Source organism: Lates calcarifer, linkage group LG6, assembly GCF_001640805.2.
Source record: "Lates calcarifer isolate ASB-BC8 linkage group LG6, TLL_Latcal_v3, whole genome shotgun sequence".
Lineage (NCBI taxonomy): Eukaryota > Metazoa > Chordata > Actinopteri > Centropomidae > Lates > Lates calcarifer.
The window spans coordinates 21,219,821-21,241,135 of record NC_066838.1 but is presented as its reverse complement, the minus strand read 5'-3'; the positions used below and the strand labels follow the sequence as shown (position 1 = coordinate 21,241,135).

The window sequence follows — 21,315 nt, the reverse complement described above, 5'->3', positions numbered from 1 at the left end:
TCTGAACAGTGCCAGCATTCATCCAAGTACATTTTTTTAACCTCAGGAGCTGTTTGTAACATTAAGCCTCTCCAGTGTAATGTAGGCTTAAAGCTGACAAATAAAAACTTCTGATTAAAATACTCCTACTGGCCTACATTACAGTGGTTATTCTGTAGCTGTGCAGCTGGTTGTGTCAATAAAATGTCTTGCTGTGGAAAATTACTTCTCATTTCTTCTCTGAGCTCAAGCTCTCTGGGTCATCAGCTCACTACCATCACCATCTAGTGGGCAACGCCACTAAGGTAACAAAAAAATTATTAATTTATATGAATGGAACAACCAACAACAGCGTCCAGATGTGATCATTACATATTCAACCTGCAATCCTCACTGCAGATTACAGAATAATGACATCTTGGTCAATGAGGAGCCATATGATGTGGGGCGGTTTTGTACTCTTTAAACAGTATCATACTATTAAAACAAGTAGGACTGCAACAGACAGTTATTCTCACTGTCACAATTAACTAGCCTGTAAAAATAGTAGAAACTGGCCTATGGTGACATCTTCAGATTGCTTGTTTTGAACTCTTAAGATATTCAATTTACAATGATAAAACAGGTCAAAGGTTGCAAATCCTCACATTTGAGAGGCTACACTTTCATTTAACAAAATCATTTCTGCTCTAAGAACATATAAAACCAGACTCAAAGTGATAGAAAACTATTTGCTTTTATTATTTAGCTAAGAAAAAACACATAGTCAACAATTAAAATGTGAACTGTTGAGACATCTGTGTAGTAATCTTACAGTAATTGTTTGAACTAGAGGTTTTACTCATGAGTCAGGAAAAAAACAATGCGTGGGTCCATGCAGTGACCATGTCACTTCCCCTTGTCAACCCATGCAAAGAAATTACACCGAGCCTCTGGGTTAGAGGCATGTCCCTGAGGACGGGCACACACAAAGAACTGTTTGCCCATGTTTGGCCCCTCCTTTTTTACAGTACGAAGCACACAGGGTTCTCCATGGACCTTACATGAAGGTGGTGGAGGTGGTCCATGAAGCACTGACTTCCAAAACACCAGCGATGCCCCTTTGTTGGCATTTGGGTGTCGTACAGTAGGCTGTGGGATTGACTGTGGCAGTTTTGTCACTGTATGTTTGTCAGGTTTCTCTACGGTGCTGCTGGCACACGTCTGTGGGCAACCATCAAAGACTGACTCTGTGTCCTCAAGTACTCTACCATTTTCTGTAGTTGTGGATGCTTTTGGGGAGTTTTGTGTTGGCGTCATTTCATCAAGGTGGAGTGTTTTTTCACACTGTCTGACAGGGGCTTCAGTAGGGGGAACAACATTTGTGAGTTTAGGTTTGAAAAAGGAAAGGAGACTGCCTTGTGGCTTTGAAGAAGTCTTTACTGTCTTTGTCTTTTTCCCTTTTGGGGCAACAGAGTCTGATGTTAATACCCGTTTTTTACCAGAGATGTTTCCAGCTCCACATGGGTTTACATTCTCCCTCCTTTCTTCTTCCTCTTGAGATCCAGGTAATGCATCCCTCTGCTCTGACTGAAGTGATTTTTGGTCCACCTTAACAAGGAAGCGGGAGAGTTTCTGCTGCTTGCCAGCAAACTCTGGCAGGTAGCGAGTGCAGAGGGGAGGAGGCTTGGAGCTGGGCAGGAGAGGGCAGCTCAGTTGCCCCCATACAGGGCAATGGTCTGACCCCTCCACCTCTGGCATGATGTCTGCTGCCACAAACTGCTCCTCAGCGAGCTGGCAGTCGGCGAATATATAGTCAATGCGTGTGCCATAGTTGGTCTGTCGCGCTCCAGTGAGAGTGGACCAGCATGTGAAGGCATTTGTTCGAGTTGGGTGGAAATAGCGAAAGGTGTCCACAAATTTACCACCGTGGACGGATTCTCCATCAGGCTCCTCCTCGTCTCTGTCCTCTTCTGGTTTGCCACTGTGCAAAAAGCTATTCAGCCACTTCCTCCCAGGGTTTTCCCCAAAATCATCCTAAGTAATGAGAGAAACAAAATAGGTGTGTTTCATCATGATGTATATACATACACTGTACTTTTGGCAGAAACATAACAATACCATTTTAATGTAAAATTATATTATTAATTTATACTAAAGGAGTAATTTGGGAGACTTGTTTTGCTTCCTTGCTGAGACTCACACCACTGTCATGTCTGTTTGTCAAATATGAGGCCACAGCGAGTACCTATCTTAGAATAAACACCTGAAGCAGGGGGTAACTAGCTAGCCAGTGTATACTGAAACCTATATTTTCATATGAATTAAACAACAAAATATAACGTGTTCATTAGTGAGCTTTACAGGTGCTAGTGGCTAGATTTTGTTATCTTCGGACAGTTTCCAAAACATTCATATGGCAGTATTCTAAGCTTTACTTACATTATCACTGGGGTCACAGTGGTCTATTTGCCGGTGAGATGTATTTACATCTCCTAGAACAATCACATGGCTGAAAAACAGAACAGAAAAAAAATTAACTCAGATTGCTCAATTTACAATTTTTGGATAAATGAGAGAATAACAGGCTAATTATAATATAACATTTTCATGTTAACTTGTATAAAAATTAGGATAACATCACAACATATTTGGCATAAATCACAATAACCTGTATAACTAACTTTTATTTGCAAAACTTTTTTTAAATTATGTTTCTTACACTGCAGTGTAAACTGTTAAGTTTCAGTGAATTTATAAACACAAAATAAATATCAAAATGTCCATTGTTTGATTTTTTTCACAAATAGACAGTGCCACTGCTCAGGCAAGTGCAGCACCCGTAAAGTGGTAACAGGCTGCAATTTGAAAATTAGAACAGTTTCATGGGTAAAATATGTGTGGTAAAAGCAGGATACACCTGTGCCTCAGTAATCTTTTCTGTGTAAAGTTTTAAAAGTGCACACCTGCCATCTTTCAGAATAGCCTCAGCCCGACCTTGAAGCAGCTTGTAGAAGTGCAGTTTGAACTGTTTTCGCTCTGGCTTCTCAGGGTCAGCCCGCGGACAGTATACATTGATTACAGTAACAGTTTGCACTTTGTCCTGACACCTGTTGGGGGAAAGAAGAGGGTCAAAAACAAACAAACAAACTCCTCACTGAAACCCAAAAGTAGAATATTTTTCTCTTACATGATCCTGTGCTGTGTGATGATGGCTCGTCCTTCATTGTCCAAAAGCTGCAGCTCCTCATTTGAAAACTCAGCGTGGTCACCGTAGCATCCAACAGCCCCTTCGTGGTTGGTCAGCAGACCCGAGAGACCCTCCTCAGCAGCAAAAGGAGTGGCACTGTCCTTACAGTAAGTGGCAACCCCTGTGCACATCAGGAATGGGAGATGAATTAGTTTGCATAGAGCAGGTGTAGTGCAGTGGTTACAGGGATTTTCTGCTCCACTAATAATTAAGTGTCCATTCAGTAAAATCAATTCTGACAGTCTTTTGTTTTAGAAGCCTGTGTCTTCTTATCTGGGCACACTGAAAAACTATGCTGCGATGACTCAAGGACACAAAATGAATTGTTATGACTATGTAATGAACCTGAATAACCGCTGCGTCCTCGACTGTAGCTGAAATAGGAGTTGTAGCCGTCAACAATGGCCGTTCTTTCGTCAAGCAGGTCTCCTGTGGGATACAAATTGGGGTTTAAATTTATTAGAACTTTCTTAACAGATTGGCAAATGCAGACATCTCCGACTGGTATGTTATATGACAGCTCCTTCGTTTCCAAACTCCTAAGCTAACCACTTACTCGTCACTTTTGTCTCCTGAACGCAGATAATATCTGCGTCTAGTGAATCAAGAGCCTGTTTGATGCCGCCTCTGAAAGTCCTTATGCCGTTTATGTTCCAGGTAACGATCTTCATTGTGCAAAACTACAGTTCGGCTCAAGCGTGCGCCTCCGGAAGTAAAAAGGAAGTGAAGCGAGGCACACGCGGAAGTTCATTTTTCACTAATCTTTCGTTACTTCTCCTCTATTTGGTGTTTGCTGATACAATGTAATTAGCGTGTGCGTTGCATTATTATTAAATGTCTATGCCAGGATACGCAGCACACACCATAACCACCCAAATACAGAATATTACACATTTCTTGGTCAACTGCATTGCGCCGTTTCCTAGCTAGGGGGGGTAATCGTGCTTTCAGGTTTTCGGCGCGCTTTTGACACTCGACCTCCCTGTGAAACGAGTGAACCGGGTGGGAGGAAGGGAAGCGGCTGCTCAGACACCCAGGCTGGTACCCCTGGCTACTGGCGTGATTAGCAACCGTTGCTGCTTTTATCAGTTCCCCGAGGAGGAGCAACCTTAATGTTTGCTGGCGACCGGCGAGCTCCATCTTTGAAATAAAACCAGAGGGTGAGTGGCTGGTTTTGCTAATGGTGGCTGTTTCGCGTTAGCTAATTAGCTTGTTTGACAGGATCCGACTGGCCTTACGACAGAAGAGTCGGGTAATGGATGTTGCCCGTACTGCTAAGCCTGTGTAAATTTAGCTATTTACAAAGCTAATGTGCTAGCTAGCTGTATTCTTCAACTCGACGTCGCTGTTAGCATTGTGGTGTCATTTGCTTGTTCATCAAGCTAAGGCTACTCCTGTTAGCTGTCCGGTCGAGTCCTGTTTCCAGTCCCGGTGTCGTCTTATATTTTGAAACGTTATCCTTGTCAGGATATTAGTCACCTTATAGGTAGCAGCTTACTTTGGAAACAGGTTGAACATATGGCCTGCTACAATAGTTAGTTCCACCTTTATTTTACTCTTAATTTGATGCTCCGAAGGAGTAGTTTGTGGGCAGGGAGAGACAGATGCAAAGGGGATACATCATTTTGGCACCGGGACAAGCGGCGGCTGGTGTTTCCATCTTCGGTCAGAGAAGAGGACACGAGGAAATGGGGGGGAACACCGCCCCACCCAGTCAATACTGGTGGCCAAAGTAACATTGATCCATATTGTTTCCACGGTTACTTTGTGGGGGACACTTGGGAATATGAGACTAACATACGGTCTTAACGGTTCAGCTAACATTAGTAACCATCTGCTCAGTGTGGTAGATGTAACGTTGCTGATGTTGAAAGGCAATAGCGCTGATCAGTGTTATGTGCATCCCAGTTTAATAGTGACAACTGTGGAGAGGAGTCATCATTAACGATCTTTAAATGCCACTGACTAGAGAGAGCTTTTCAAAAGAGGTGAAGAACACTATGCACTAATTGTAAGTCCAAATTGTTTGTTACAATCGGGAGTGGAAGAGGCATTCTGATATTTTACTTAAGTAAAAACCACTGTGTAGAAATACTGTTACGGGTAAAAGCAGAAATTTTAAAACATCAAAATATACTTTAATTAGCAAGTGAAAGTGCTTATTATGCAGAATAGCCTATTTTTGACTCATGTTTATTATAAGGTGGAGCTAATTGTAACTACCACAGATAATAGCTGGTGAAATGCTATTTTACCTTAATATATAATAATACCTCACTGTATATATGTTGACAATATAAGTATTGTGTCATTAACCTTAATCTGCAAAGTAATTTGTATCTACATTTATTGAATATAAGTAGTGAAGTAAAAAGTACAATATTTTCCTCTGAAATCTACTGGAGAAGTAAATAGTAGCAGAAAAATGGAAATTGCCTCAGAACTATACTGAAGCACAGTATTTGAGTAAATGTACTTATTTGCTTTCTACCATAGGTTATAACTGAAAATATATCCAGAGTCAACATGGCTAGCTAGTGTTAACAGGTAAAACATATGCAACCTGCATCAATTAGGCAGTTTATTGCTTGGATTTGTGTAGTGGCCATTTGGCCTCATGAGCGTGTTTTCCTACTCAGCCAATCCCAAAGTTAATCTTGCCCCATTCAGTTTGCTCAGTTGGTGTCACAATATGATTTATACAAAACCTCTTTGCTATCCCGACCGTTGTTCTAAGTAGTTTACATAACCACCATCTTTGTGTTTTGTTGTTGTAGTGTGAAATAATGAGAGTGGAGGAGTGAAGGAGGCAGGTGTCCCAGCAGAACATTGGCAGACAAGAGGGAGGCCAGGCAAGGATGCTGGAGGCAGATGCAGACCCAGTCGGCGCAGCAGTGGAAGGAGAAGGGGAGGCAGAGATGGGGAGCAGAGACTTGAACGCAGAGGTGGTGCGGCTGACTCTGGAGCTCCAGGAGGCCACAGAGGAGAAGCTACAGGCAGCCCGCTATGGCCTGGTGGTGCTGGAGGAAAGCGCTGCACTCAAGACAAAACACAGGCAGCTGGAAGAGGAGCATGAAGCCCTTAAAGCAGAGCTACAGCAGCTCAAAGAGGTAAGAACACCTCAGGCCTTCCAACATATGCAGTATAGATTTTTCATCTAGGCACGTGAAGCTTTCCAAGTGTTATTTTCCAATAACATACCGCTGCTTTGTGAACTCTGTTTTTCACTACATATTTCCCTTTAACATTAGCCATGTGATTTCTTGGCTTTAGAAATACTCATGTTTATTTTTACATCAAAGTAGTTTGGCTGTGTTGATGTACAGTACAGATTTCATGTTGACTGTCTGGTGACTTTCTGATGAAAAATGTTCTTGGATATCACATTTTTCTTCTATGTCGAAAGAACCTTACATGAGGAATGAGCACGACAGTGGTTACAGTCTTTTTAAAACTGAGAAACATCCATGCAAATGTGATAAACTGACACATTATTCCAAGACATTATAAACAAGACACAATGGAACAGTAATGTCATGTCTTGCTTTACCATTGTACAAATTGTATTATTATGTGGTTTCTGTTGGCAAGATGTAAATACAGTCAACCTTTCAATGGCTGACATTTTATGAAGACACAATCTCTCTGCTCGTGTTGCTCATTTTAATTTTACAGCTGAGGAGCTGCCCTGTTGTGTACCTAGCAGACCTATAAAGACACTCATTGTTGTCTCTGTATTTGTACCAGTGAGCTATGACATGAATTTGATTGCTCATCCTTTCAGTGTCTCTCACTTTGTCTGTCTCCGACCACAATAACAGTTCTGTTACAGCTCTGACTTCATATTATACCTTGAATGAAGGTGTTTGTGATCCCATGCTGAGTCAGTTATGCTCTTGTGTGTCATCTGATGCTGATGACATCAGAGAGGGAAGACTGTTAAGTGATCAGGACATCTTCCACTTCATATCCAGTCCTGTTAACATGCTGCATTTTCTCTGCTCACCTTAAACGGATTCTGATACTTAACTGCATAGCATTAAGGATTGAATTAGGTTGGCGCCGGATAGTTAAAAGATTAGACCAATATGTCAAAGCTCAGATTATCATGTAATCCATGCCTTTCACAGATGTATTGTGAATTGTTACATATGCCTCTCATTGCCTTAATCTTTTAACCAAACTATGTGCTGCATGGTAATTTTTCAAAATTGCCTCTCTCTGTTTTTTAAAAACTAATTAACTATTGTGCAGTAAAGCTGACAACCACCCCATTAACTGTTTTTATCCATGTTTAGTATAGTTTGTACAGTTATAGTCCAGTTAGCAGTCACAGTTTATCTTTTAAAAATACATTTTGAAGAAATGTGTATATTAAATCCTTATGCCATACTCATGCTGATGCAGCATAGGATGACTAATGTGTGAGGAGTTAATATTGTTTCCTGATGTAAACGTTGTCACAAATACACCAGATGGGCCTTGAAGGCTTTTTAAAACTGGTTTATGTAAGATAGTAATCCCATAAAATTCAGTCCCATCATGTGGGCAGATTTTTGGTTTTGCAATTGTTCCATCTACCTGTTTAAATTAAGAGAGAAATAATGTTTAAATCCTGCTTACAGACAGTTGGACACTTAACAATAAAATATGTGCCAGAATAACCGTGAAATTGGTCCATCCCAATGTTTTATAATCACATATCAAGCAAAGCCGTTTAGGTCTGAAGGGACGTAGTGGTACAGAATTTCAGCTATTTTTTATAATCTGCATAAAGCTAATTTCTTGGCTGTTTACCTACCTAGGCTTTGGCAGGATTTTAACAAAGCAGAGCGGACTCATGTGTTGTAAATTAGCATCATTATATAACCATACCACAATGTTCAGTTGAGCGTGTTTAATAGCATGTTCATTTCATTTAACACCTTTTTTCCATCAGTAGTCATTGATGCATAATGGGTCAAGATTACTGATTATGGCAAGCTGGGAAGAAATGCATGTTACTATAGTGTTAAGTGTAATTCTTTAGGCTTACACTATCACGTTGCTGCCAGGGTCTAAGGTATCTTATTACAGAGCCATAACAGCTGTTTCCTTGCTGCGGCCAAGTTACAGGAAGTCTACATTTCTGGTCTTTATGAGTAGCACAACATCAATGCATTTGTCTTAAAGCACTGCAGACATTGTTCAAGTGTGTAACATACCGTAGCCCTTTCTTAACCCCCTTTGTTTGTGTAAAGGCATTTGCAGATTCTGTGAGCAGCCAGAAGCGTGCAGCTGCAGATGGAGAGTGCCGGGAGGAGAGCCTGCTGCAGGAGACTGCCACTAAGGAGGCTGCCATGGCAACCCGCATAGAGGAAGTCCAAGCAGAGCTCAAGCAGGCACGCCTTGCTCTGAGCAATGCCCACGCAGAGATCGATAGACTGGGAGTGGTCTCCACCCAGCTAAAGAAGGTATGGTGTACTCAGTACACCTGTATACTGGTGCTGTACTCTATACTATCATGCCCCATCTCTTTGTGATACATAAGAATTAACCCCTGAATCACTGGAGGATATATTAATTGTGTAGTCTCATTCCCAATGTATAATTTACTACATGATGTGAATTTGGTAAGTGTTGCATTTGACAGTGGGTTGTGTTCCACAGGAGTGTGAGTGTCTGGAGGCAGAGAAGGGCCATCTGAGGGATGAGATGAAGGAATACAAAGTGCGAGAGCTACGCCAGTTGCAAGACAATGGCGAGCTTGAAGAAGAAAACATATCTCTGCAAAAACAGGTGTCTGTGCTGAAGGAGAACCAGGTCAGTAATTGCTCTAATAACAACACTCCAAATTCCATTTAAGTTCTACCTGCAGGCTGTAATTGTAAATGTAAGAGTGCTCAAAGAATAAATATTGTAGCCGTCCAGAATGAATATCATCAAAACCAAATATTTGTAGTACTACATAATTAGGTGGAAAAAGACATTTATATGCACATTGGGCCATGCTATTGTGTTTTCTATTTATTTGTATTTTTACGTCCTGTTAGTGAAGCACATTTCCTTCATGAGAGTAAAACTGCTTTGCATGCCAATAACTTTGAATCTCGCTGACATGTTTATTGACAAAACTTGAGCTACAAATTGGCCAGTGTTGAAGAGCCTGGACAGGCCAGTTGCTGGGTGATTAATATTGTTATTTTCAGAAAATGAACACAGCAGAGGACTGTCATTCCTCTCCTTATTACCTCCTTTTTCCATTTGTCCGTTAAATCCCAATATGGCTGCTTCCCTTGACAGCCAGACACCATGTATGATTAAATATTTCACTGGCAATATGCCACAGAAAAGAAATACTTATAGTTGCAAGTAGCACTGTGGCAACCAGGCGCCAATCTAGTAATTTCATAGTTCACAAGTGACTGCGGGGACAATCACTTTCAGATTATTTTTCAAGCTCTAGATTACTTTAGTCATGCTCTGTCCAAGAAATGTATTATTATGTTTTCATACTTTTAGCTGATTTTATCATATACGTCCATGTAATTTACTTTGTACAACAGGATGCTTGATTTTGTGTCATTCAGGTAATCAGAAAGTTAAAAACATCTCAAATTTTACTGTGTGCTCAAAGTGCTCCACAAAAATGTTGTGCACTGTGTGATAAAGGATATTCAGTAGTCGTGTGGGTTGTTATGTAAAGTGGTTATGTGGAACTGTCATTGTTTGCATTCTTGAGGGTGTGAGACAAGTGCTTCCAATTACAGATGGGCCTTCTGTGTATATTGCTGCTTTGCCAAGGCAAATTGTCCCTGACTAGTTCTAAATGTAACCATGGCTTGTTTTTGTGTGCATGACCTCTTAATCGACTTTTAGATAAAACCTAGTCTTGGATCTACAGTCTCTGGTGTTACAAATATTTTTTTGTTGTTTTACGTGACAAACCCCTAAATGATCCAAAGGCTGTCAGTCATGCATTAACCTTTTTAATGGTACATGATGACTTTATTTAAAGAATAGACAGCCATTGTTATTTTAGGTATACTATATGTGAATAATAAGGGCAACTGAACTACTGAACTTAAATGAGAGTATAAGAATATATTTATAAAGGATATCGCTCAGTGTTTCACTGGTATATTTGCATGTTTGGGCTAGAATTTCCACCCGTATTTGTCGGATAAAAAGACAAACACTTAAGTATAGACTTTCATGTGGCCACGGTCTTTATCGCATTTCAGGTCGAGTTTGAATCGATAAAGCTGGAGCTGACCCAGAAGAACGAGGAGCAGGAAGAGCTGCGTAGTCAGCTGGAGGAGGCAGCAAGGCTGAGAGAGATAGCAGAGAGGCAGCTGGATGAGGCCCTGGAAGCCCTGAAGGAGGAGAGGGAGCAGAAGAACAGTCTGCGGCGAGAGCTCTCCGCCCTGACCCTTAACCCCTTTGATTCCTGTGGGGAACCTGGAGCTCCACTTGGAGCAGCTGGATGACAGCCAGGAGGAGGTCCAGGGGGGAGAGGGAGTAGGTGAGGGTGAGGGAGAAGACCAGGACAGCGGCTATAATAATGGTCCTGGGTCTGCTCCCAGTTCTGCTCACCCTCCTCACTTGGGGGGCTCCAAAAGTAATGGCCTCATCCATCGCTACTCTACTCCACGCAACAGTGACGTATTCCTACGTGCTCCAGCCTCGGGACTGGTGTCGGACCTTCTGAGTGAGCTACACTTTTCAGACAGTCAGAAACTGAAACAGCAACTCCTACAGGTAGGCAACAGGACAAACAATATGTGCCACTCTTTTAACATAATTGATACGATTAAATCATGGAAGTGCACCAAAGAGAACTACCACAGAATAATGCAGCCAGGCTTATGTGTGATTTCAAGAGTGATGTGAACAAAACTAAACTGGTTTTGTTCCTTTTTTACTTGATTTGTTCAGCAAATTTCATGGCAGTCTGCCCTCTTGTTTTATTATGAGATATGAGAATATGAGCTTTGTGTGCAAATGTGACAGTCCAGGATTTGCAAGATGAAAGCTTCAAGGGTGTATGAATATTCACTAAATTTAATAATACAACAATCATTAGGTGTAGAGAAATCAACTTGAGATGTCAGCAAACCTCCAGTAAAAGTGAATACTAATTTTAATATTAGTTTATGATAGTTCTGCAGAGTTTGCTTGTTTGTATTTTAATATAAAGTATTATATATTAAGTATTTGTATGATATGAACTTCTTCTGGTGCCAATTTGCATTTTAACACTATTCAGATTTGTTTTGGTTGTAGTATCATTTACCTGAATGTTATAAATGCCCTGAGGGCTTTAGACCGTGATGAATGAGCACAAAATGGCTTCTTGCATAATGGTAATATACAGCACATTACCTGAACACTACTGCTACCACTACGTATTCATTGACAGGTAACATTGCATGTTGAAATTTGTCTGTGATTCACATTTATACATTTATATTTATACAGAGCTATCTGTTTGATCCAGACTAATTTAAAAGTCTGCCACCTTTTGTTAGGTTGAGTAGTGAGGTTAGTTTGTGTGACTAAACTGTTGACAGGGATGTCTGCTGCTTCCTGCTATAGACCACATCCGCTGTGTGTTAGTGTGTGGGCCTGTCTATAATAATAAACACCACCTGGTCCCGCATTGTATCATCTACTTCACCAAGCAATTTAGTTGTCAACTCCCACTGGATACAGTTATGCTGTAGAAATAAAAGGTATTCAGGAAAATTCCGGATGCCTTGAACTGTCATCCCTCTCTGTCTGAAGGAAATATATTATTTATGATGCACTTAAATTGGGGGTTGGGTAACCCTACCCACCAGATGTTGGGAGTGTGGAGTGGAATGGGGTCAGCCTCTGTTGTACATAAAAAATGCATTAAGAGTGAAGGTGGTTGGGGGTGACATTTGTGTTCTAGAGAACTGTCCTTTTGTTTCGTGGAAAATAATCAAGAATCAGTATAGACCTGTTGCTCTTACTAAGAACTCAAATAGATTATTTCTCAACTATTGGATATCTTAATGTGATTTTATCAAATTAAAGACACACATGATCCTACCTCACAAGAGTTTTATCTTTTGTATGTGTATGTATGTATACAGGCAGAACGAGAGAAGTCCAGTCTGGCTAGCAAAGTGGAGGAACTGCAGATGCAGTTGGTAATGTCCAAACAGGCACTAAGTCAGCAAGAGGACAAGGTTGGCTCTCTCACCCAACAGCTGGAGGCTGTGCAAAGCAGCCACCAGCACAACCAGGAGGCAGAGGACAGGGGAGATGATGAGACAGAGAATGGAGATGGTGGCAATGGCGTCTTTGATTACGAGGTAGACACCAAGAGCAAGGAGGTGCTGGAGGCGCGCATGCGTTCAGCCAGCGAAGAGCTTCTGAAGCTGCGAGATGAACTGTCTCAGGCAGGAGCTCGTTATAACACTCTGGAGCAGCGATACAAGCAGGAGAAGGATCGCTGGAGGGCAGAGGCCCAGGAGCTGGCCGACAAGATCCGTCAGTGCATCAAATCCAGCAAACAGGACCAGGAACGCATCAGCGAGCTGGAGAAGGAGATTGGAGCCACACGGAAAGTGGCAATTGATTCAGAAGGGCACTTGAGCGTTGCCCAGGAAGAGCTGCTGGCCTTCTCTGAGGAGCTGTCCAACCTCTATCACCACATCTGTGTGTGTAACAACCTGACACCCAAACGGGTCACCCTGGACTATTACCGTGATGGTGCCAGGGCGAGTGGTGGAGGAGGCAGCGCAAGAAGATCACACCATGTCTATCCCCAGCACACCTCCCAGAAGAAGCCGCGAGCCAATGACATGTTCATCTCCAAAGCTGCAGCATTGCAGTTTATGGGGGAGGTGGACAGTGCAGGAACCAGCACAGACTCTCCTAATTGCCCTGGGTCCCCCACCCTGGATTTCAGGGACCCTTCCAATGTTCGCAACTTGGTAGCGGTCATTCGTTGCCAGATCAAACACCTTCGGGTAAGATACTGCTTGTAACAGTCACTTATTAGAGTGCCATTCTCCTACTACTTGATTGTTTGTGAACTGAAAGTTATCAAGAGTGCAAATTCTTCAACTCCCTCATTGTAGCCTGGCCACTGAAAGCCTGTCTTTTGTTCTGGTTGAAGGCATTTCCTCCTGCACAAATTTCTGGCTGAACTTAATGCTCAGCTCAGACTGTTAAATGTAGCTGAGTAGCTCTCGTGTCTGGACAAATCCATTGCCTTATTGACATGTGTGTGTGTTGGCTTGAATGGATTGGATTATCAGGGGTCAAAGTTGAGTTGCGGCTTCTACTACAGAGAATCCTTTCAGAAAACACTAGTGTCTGGAACACTGGGAACTTTTGTTTTTAAACACTTAAAATTGCTGTTTTTCCTTTACCTCAGAAAATGAATGTCATGGTGTAAGAATAAAAATAACAGTTGATTTTGGTCAGTGTTTATGTGATTTGAGTATACCATGTAGAAAAAAAACATTGATCTGAAAAAAATGCTTAACTCCTTTTATGAATAAGTGTCTTTGTATTCCTTCAGGTGGCAGTGGATCTCTGTCGTCAGAGGGGTGCAATGCCTTACTCGGGGCTTAGCAGCAGTGGAGAGTCGGAGCGAGATGCTGAGAGCCTCTTGGAGGAAGTACTAAAACTCAAGTCCCTTCTCAGTACCAAGAGGGAACAGATTGCTACCCTCAGGACTGTTCTCAAGGCTAACAAACAGGTAGGTCACTGGAAGCACTGGCTCGGCTAAAATGTTCCCATTTGATCAATTTGCCCTCTTTTAAAACAGTTTTAGTCTTGGAACAGTCCAGTTTTCCATTTTAGGGCATTGCTCTACCACGCAGTCCTCTAATGTCCAAGGGCAATGTGTACTTTTTTGTAGCTTGCCATTAAAAACAAGCTTTGCCAGATCTCTCCATTTTAGTTTACTCTGAGAGGCCTTGATTGTTTATTTGTATGTACAAAACATCCTGACAGCAGCTACCTTGAAACAAAGGGATTGTCTATTGTGAAATGTAGTTTTCATTCTGCTGCCATTATTTTAATATGACACTCATTGTCCTGAGTGGAGAGAGCAAGTCCTTTTCTTTAGGTATCAACCATGCATAATCTCGACATAAGTAGCATGGTTTACCTGTATCATCAGTGTCTTGTCTAGACAGTCCCTTGGGCTCACAAGGTTCTACACGTTGAGTACAGTGTGAGGATGAACACGGCCCCCCACCCCCCCTTTTCCTGTGCCTCAAGCACTGCATGACCTGCTTCTGTCTTTCCCTGAGCTGTCACTCTCCCTTTTACACACACAGACACACACACACACTCTCCAGGTAATCTGCTTGGCATGGCCATGCTCACATACAGTAGTTTACCTTCTTAAGTCTGATTTCTAGGACTATGTTGGCTCTCTTCATGTTTGAGCCTGTGATGTAATGATGGAATCTGTGTGTGAGACCTTTGCGTTGATGATTGCATTCGAGTCACAGATGCGTAAAAGGTGAATACATGAGAAGGACAAACTGTGCTTAGGCCTTCAGCTATGTGTCCTTTGGTAGAAGGACTCAAAGCACTGTTTTTGTACTGTTATCATAATCAAAACAACCTTCCAAGCTCTGACACAGATTTCTCTTTAACAGGGCATATGCTGTATTCAAATGGAATAGGAATAAAGGGGCAGTAATTATGATAGTTTATAGCTTGTTTTATTACTAAGGTATTTGTTTAATTGAATTGTACAGCACTTTGGTTGATGTTTTCTACTCTGCCGCAGGCATCTCTCTAGTCTTCCTGGTGCTGTCAGTTTGAAATATGTGTATCATTAACATATTTTGTCTGTTCTGTACAAATCATGCATGATAATATCCATTTAACAGCCCACTTTGAAAGAGTAATGATGATTGTATATTAGCTTATGATGGTGCCACTGTATTTTCTGTCAATGCAGACTGCAGAGTTGGCCCTGTCCAATTTGAAAACCAAGTATGAGACAGAGAAGAGCATGGTGTCGGAGACAATGATGAAACTGCGGAACGAGCTCAAAGCCCTAAAGGAGGATGCCGCCACCTTCTCTTCACTCCGGGTCATGTTTGCCAGTCGGTAAGATTTTCTTTTAAATTGTGTGAACGCAATGTTCCATTCAGCAGTGTTACAAGTGAAAAAAGGAGTTTCTTTCAACTGAAACATGTTAATTAGCTCTGATTGTCTGGTCTTTGCCTCTTTGCTAGTGTTCTTCATGCTTAGTAATGGTGCTCTTGTTGTGGTACAGCTTTTGTTACCACACATGTAATAAGCTTACCACGCTTATTACGCCTGTGGACAATCTTCTGGTTCACGCGAAGATTACGAACCACATGCTCTGCCCTGTGCCGACGTGGGAGGAGGCAAGGACAGATTTGTCCCATCAAGCCAGGTCACCTTAGGGAAGGAGCCTTATGTTTGTTGGAGATGGGTGGGGCATTAGACAGAGTGGAAGGTGCTATCAAGGGTTAAACTTACAGAACCACAACACTTCACCCACTAATCACTAACCTCTTCTGAGCATCAGTTGGCATGATAATTGTTTGGAGGACTGTTTCTGTAATGGGTTGAGTGAGAAAACTAATTTTTTATTTTAATTTTTTCAGTGGACAGCAGAAATGTTTGCATTAGTTTGTTATTGAGAGAATCTTCTTGGGCATGTATTAGACTGTCTAGGCCCTCTCCAGACAGTTATGAGCTGGCTCTCTAAGAAGGATTGGAGAACAGACAGTGGTCAAGGACTACTACTGTCTGTTGCAACAGGCTAAAGATTATAGCTTTAACAGAGCCCCCTGGCTTGTAATTAAGTTTAATGGTGCCATCATGTGGATAGCTGGGGTGACTGCGTTTCTCCAGCATATGATGACAGGGGAGTATTCTTGTTCCAGTCTACGTATACTCTTATTGTTGTCATCTTTAAATGCACCCTTCTGTTCTTGTGTGCAAAATTATTATTAGTAGTCAGTCTACATAGTATTAATTAAATACTCATATATCTACAGGTGTTTTTGGACCAAACAGTTCTGGGGACTCCTTGAGAGGAGCTGCCACCGGGGAGCTCCCCTGAGAACTACTTACCTTCATGGGCTTTTTTCTGTTTGCATTTTCACTGCAAATTGAAACTCTAAAGTGACATAACGTACTGTTTCTATAGCAGCAACAGGGTGGAGGACGCTGCAGTCAGAGCTGTGTGTTGTCTGTCGTGGGCTTCATGATAATAACGGAGTTGAAAATTAGAGATTTGTGGTTGAACTGTCCATTTCCCATGTTTTGTGCCTGAGTTGTTGTTTACATGGATAACATTTTCCACTTTTAAAATAGCATTTGCTGATGCTGCATTGACTCACTTGTTTGATCAGTCACTGTGCACTTACGTCACTCGAAGTTCCTCTTGTGCTGGTAGTGTACCTACTCTCAAGTAGGAGTTAGAGTAGTCCCTTGAAACAGCCATATAAGATCTATGAGCGCTCCCAGTTCTTGTGGCGTGGATACAATTGGAGAAGAAAAAGAATAAGAGGGGGGTCCTCCACCTGTTCTTAAAACGGTGAAAAAGTTGCTCTGGTCCAAATGGTCTCATGTTATTTAACATACATTTTAAATTTAAGTAAAACTTTTAGTTCTCAAACATTATATGGATTTCTCAGTTTCAAGTTTAGTTTGATAACTTTTGTTTTTTGTGATTATTTGATGCAGATTTAACAAATAATTTATTAATCCAAAAACTTGCTAGATTAATCAGTAATGAAAGTAACCATCCCAGTGTTCGGTCACAGCTAGTGTTTAAAATGTGTGTCGTGTGGCTTTGAGCTCTAATTTGTTATTGCCTGCTTGTGCATGTTGCATCTTTTCATTGTATCTGCATCTCTCAGGTGTGACCAGTATGTCACCCAGCTGGATGAGATGCAGAGGCAGCTAGCAGCCGCCGAGGATGAGAAGAAGACATTGAATTCTCTGCTGCGTATGGCCATCCAGCAGAAACTGGCTCTTACTCAGCGTTTGGAGGATCTGGAAGCCCCTCTGTCTCCCCACAGCTTAAACAGCAGCCCTCGTCGCTCCCGGGCCAAAGAACTGGCCACCAAATCGGGCAGGGCCCCTCGGAGCCCCCGAAGCAGTCCAGCGCGTCCCCCGCTGAGGAGCAGTCCACGAGCTAGCCCGGTTCTTGGTAGCAGCGCTCCTGGCTTGGCCACGCACCACCTGCGAGCTCTGACCCGAAGCCTTCACACAAGTCCTGTAAGAACCCCTCTCTCTCTTTGCCCTGACAACCCCATCCAGACAGGCAGCCGGTCTCGTAGAGGCAAAGGTCTCCCACGAGACGCCACTTTCATTAGAAGTCATAGTGTCAGTGATGTTTTTAAAGCAGAGTTGAGTCCTGGCTATTCCCTGGCACGTAAAGGTTCCACCAGCTCTGTGCACAGTGAAGTAATGGTCAAAACACAAGTAAGTGATTCAAGAAAGGGCGCATCAGGCAGGAGGGCTTCAGTCCCTACACGTCAGGACACCTTCATCACAACTCGTGTTGTACCTGCCTCTTCTACCAAGCAAAAGTCTTCTTTGTTTTCTCCATCCATAGAAAATCTAACCTCTTCTTCCAAAGCTATGCATGTGTATCCTAACACATCAGAAGCATGGAGTGAAAGTAAAAAAAAGCCTGATCTAAAACCAAATGTAGATACTTCTGTGCGAAGAAAACAACCACTGGCTCACAGGTCTAATTCTGTACAAGCAGCAGCTGCATCCCGTAACACGTTTCAGTCAGACTCGGTCTCTTCTCAGCTGAATGCTAAATCTTCAGGGGCCGTGACAACTGCATCTCTCTCTGCTCACAATCCACCTGGTAAGACCAGGATGACTGGAATCTGCAGAGAGTCTAGACGTAGATCATCCACCTCCACAAGTAGAACCAGTGAGGAATCGCACACAAATGTTAGCAGGAGCTCTGGTAATAAAGCTCAGGCCACATCTGGCAGGGCCTGGAGCTCACACTCTAAATCATCCCGCAGACGATGAAATAAAGTAGCCAGAAGATTTATGCTCCACACTAAACCACTATATCTACACCACTCAGCCACAATCTTAAAACCAGTCACCGGTTTTGATGTTATGGCTGAATGGTGTATATATGAAGTATATATAGATACCTTCATATATATACACAATTCATCTAAGACATTAAAACCTGTAACTAGTTTTAATGATGTGGCCATTTGGGTGTATATATTAGAAATATATAAATTCTATACTTATACTATAAAATATTAAATAAGACATCATTAATATTTGGAACAATCACTTGTGTCTTTGCACAAATCTATATTTAGAGCCAAGGCGTATTGGGGTTATTAATTTTTTGTTATACATCTTTCTTTAACCAATTGCACCTAACTTACTGATCCTTTATATGTTGTATTGATCTGTTGATCCGTATGAATTACCCTCACCATTTTAAGTTCATTTTTTTGGGTTGAACTAAATGTTTTCTTTTGTCTCTGTCTCACCCTCCTGTCTCTGTAGCGCTGAAACACTCCTTCCATTACTCCAAACCCCCTCTTCTCCATAAGGACCTGTCTTCATGTTGACTCCCTGGCTCCCTCCTCCTTTCCTGACTCAAGACATCCTGTCCATCCCAGATATGATGCTACATTCCCCACTCTACCCACCAGAACCATGGATTAAAAAAAAAAAAAAAAAAAAGTAAAAAAGACAAAAAAAAAAAAAAATCTCTCATCCCGCCCTCTTGGTCTTCTCTGCTTGGAGCGGAGAAACCTGCATGCAGCCTGGAGAAGGATGAAGAGACAAATGTGCTGCTCATTGCTCTGTGAAGTCATTGACTGTGTCTTGTCTTGAGTGGTTCAAGCTTCCATCTGGTCTTGTTGAAGGCTGTGTTCTGTGGTGAACCACTGACAGTATTTATTCCAGAAGGAGACTTTACATGTACAGTATTACTGTCCTCAAGGCTATGATCTGTTTTAAGGCTGTATGTCTTTACACTCTTGCCTTTAGTCTGGCATCCTGGTCAGGCCTGTCTGGCGTCTTTTAGTGTCTGTAAGCCTTTAGATCATCTGTGATAGATCTTGCAGGTAGTGGTTTTTATAGAGCAAAGCAGCCTTAATAACAGAATTGCTATCCTAAGTAGAGAGCTTGCTATCGTCTGGAGTTTTCTCTCTTTTACTGGTGGTATAGTTACATGCCCTTTTTTTAATTCTGTGATATGTCTGGCTCTTTGGCTTCAGCCACACCCTTTAACTCAAGGTCAGTAAACATGGCATTTCATTGATGGAAATAGATCAGCCATAAGTTCACCACCTCAGGTCAAACACAAAGTAATCAGATACATGATTTGGGAGATCTTTAATGTGCGTCTTACTTTGCAAACTATGCAGACCAAGTCAGGACAGTGCCTGTTTACTTCCTGCTGTTCTTTAGGATGAGGGTGGTTTTGAAACTTACCTTCACTGTCAGTTAACAGTGGCTGACTGCAGTCATTTTACAACAGCCATTTAGCATCTCTCACAATAATCAGCTTTTCAAATTAATCTTAGGGTGCACAGCAGCACAAGTGCAAGCATCCCATTGGCTGATGGTGTTAAAAGGCATTTCACTCAAAAAATCAAAAGGGTTGGTTTTCCCTAGAAATAGTCCCAACATGTTGGGCCATGCTCATTTTGCTTGATTGCAAAGTCATAATAACAATTCCCATTCTGCTTCTGCTTTTTCTCGCTCCAGCTAAGCAACGATCCCCATGTTGTGTATTTCATTGTTTAATGTCACCATGCTCATGTGTGCTACCAAAGTAAGCATGTTGTAATGAAGTAGTGTTACCCACAGCAAGCTAGTTTCTTCTCCTGTGGCCTACAGCTTCCATTGTTTTCAGTTAGGAATGCTAATAATGCTAGCAGGCTGCTTGTAGGAAATTGACGAACAATAATGTCCCATAATCATTAAAAGCATTACGTTGTGCTTTACATTAAGCAGCCCACCATGACTTATAACAATAAATAAATAAATTTAAGAAATTAAAACTATTTCAAAGCAAAAAGACAAAGAAAAGAAAGAAAATAATACACATTTTTACCATGGAAATATACAAACATTTGTTGATGACCAGAACATGAGCTACATTATAGAGTAGTTTAATGCCGGGGCTGTGATTTGAGGACAGCATTACATATGTCAACACTGGTACAATAACTCCACCTGTCAGATTGAGTGCAGTTTAAATTCAAATTGAATTGATCTGCTGATCTTTTACACCACATTTGGAAATGGATGTTACGAAAAATGAGAACTGAATGCAAGAAAGTGTTGACATGTTTTTTTTTAAGCTCAATTGTCCTGTGGTTTAGTAAAAGAGGCCACATCCTGCTGATTGATTTTTTAATTATTATTTTTAGTGCCTTGGTTTTGATCTTGTCCGTTGTTTGTAGACAACAGCATTTTCTAAATAGAGGCTTCTATTCAACACTGTAGTTGTGATTTTCTTTTTTTGAAGGTATGTTTTATCTGCTTTTGAGGAAACTCATTTAGCAGTGTTAGCACTGAATTAAGTGATATCTCATTTTGGTAAAATATTTTCACTTTTTAGCTAGAATGCCTTGTTTGAACTTCGTAGTATTAACTAATGAATAATTTAACTTCAGCTCTCTCTTAAATTAATGGTCAGTACATATGTTTATTATAGAGAACTGTTACTGTGAGACAAGTTACTGTATAAAGATTATGAATGCAGAAAATCAGGAACATAATGTATCAAACCATAAGGTTATGGTAGTAATACCACTTGTTTGACTGTTCATGAACTTGTGCTAAAAAGTGAAAATGCTTTAACATAATGTTATGTTGCTTTGAAGGTTGTAAATGGATTTTTCTGATCTATTTAATTCATTGTGCAGATGTGTGTATAATTTAATTACCATTGTTGTATAATATTTTAACTGTATTTATGTGGTCTGCATTCTGTGTAAATTGCTCTAGAAGATGACACACACTCCGCATAACACATTTGGTGGTCCTCAACTTTTTATGTGTATGCAAGTTGACCTTTCATTGACCTGTGAACCACTTTTGTCATGAAGAATAAAAACAAGCCAACACTG

At 41.4% G+C, this 21,315-nt stretch overlaps 2 protein-coding genes across 2 annotated transcripts; one reads left to right on the top strand and one right to left on the bottom strand.

Annotated features, from left to right (window-relative positions):
- Positions 1-703: 703 nt before the first annotated feature.
- apex2 (APEX nuclease (apurinic/apyrimidinic endonuclease) 2) lies at positions 704-3,974 on the bottom strand. Its single transcript, XM_018674498.2, has 6 exons — positions 3,765-3,974; positions 3,554-3,637; positions 3,149-3,329; positions 2,925-3,068; positions 2,401-2,470; positions 704-1,995 (listed from the first exon to the last, which is right to left on the bottom strand). Exons 1-6 carry the CDS (start codon positions 3,877-3,879, stop codon positions 868-870), a joined length of 1,722 nt encoding a protein of 573 aa, XP_018530014.1. The 5' UTR covers positions 3,880-3,974; the 3' UTR covers positions 704-867.
- A 210-nt stretch (positions 3,975-4,184) lies between these two features.
- zgc:162200 (uncharacterized protein LOC558638 homolog) lies at positions 4,185-21,315 on the top strand. The gene is given in 11 exon segments (XM_051071356.1): positions 4,185-4,368; positions 5,986-6,318; positions 8,449-8,661; positions 8,858-9,010; positions 10,432-10,638; positions 10,640-10,948; positions 12,310-13,191; positions 13,749-13,928; positions 15,150-15,301; positions 17,092-17,452; positions 18,734-21,315. Coding segments are annotated over 10 exon segments (2,715 nt in total). The 5' UTR covers positions 4,185-4,368; positions 5,986-6,066; the 3' UTR covers positions 18,740-21,315.

Excerpts from the sequence above, each read along its gene's own strand:
- apex2 (XM_018674498.2), bottom strand. The coding sequence starts at position 3,879 with ATGAAGATCGTTACCTGGAACATAAACGGCATAAGGACTTTCAGAGGC. Across the intron at positions 3,330-3,553 it reads AGGACGCAGCGGTTATTCAG|GGGTTGCCACTTACTGTAAG; the intron begins GTTCATTACATA and ends TGATGTGCACAG. Across the intron at positions 2,471-2,924 it reads GCTATTCTGAAAGATGGCAG|CCATGTGATTGTTCTAGGAG; the intron begins GTGTGCACTTTT and ends TCTGTTTTTCAG.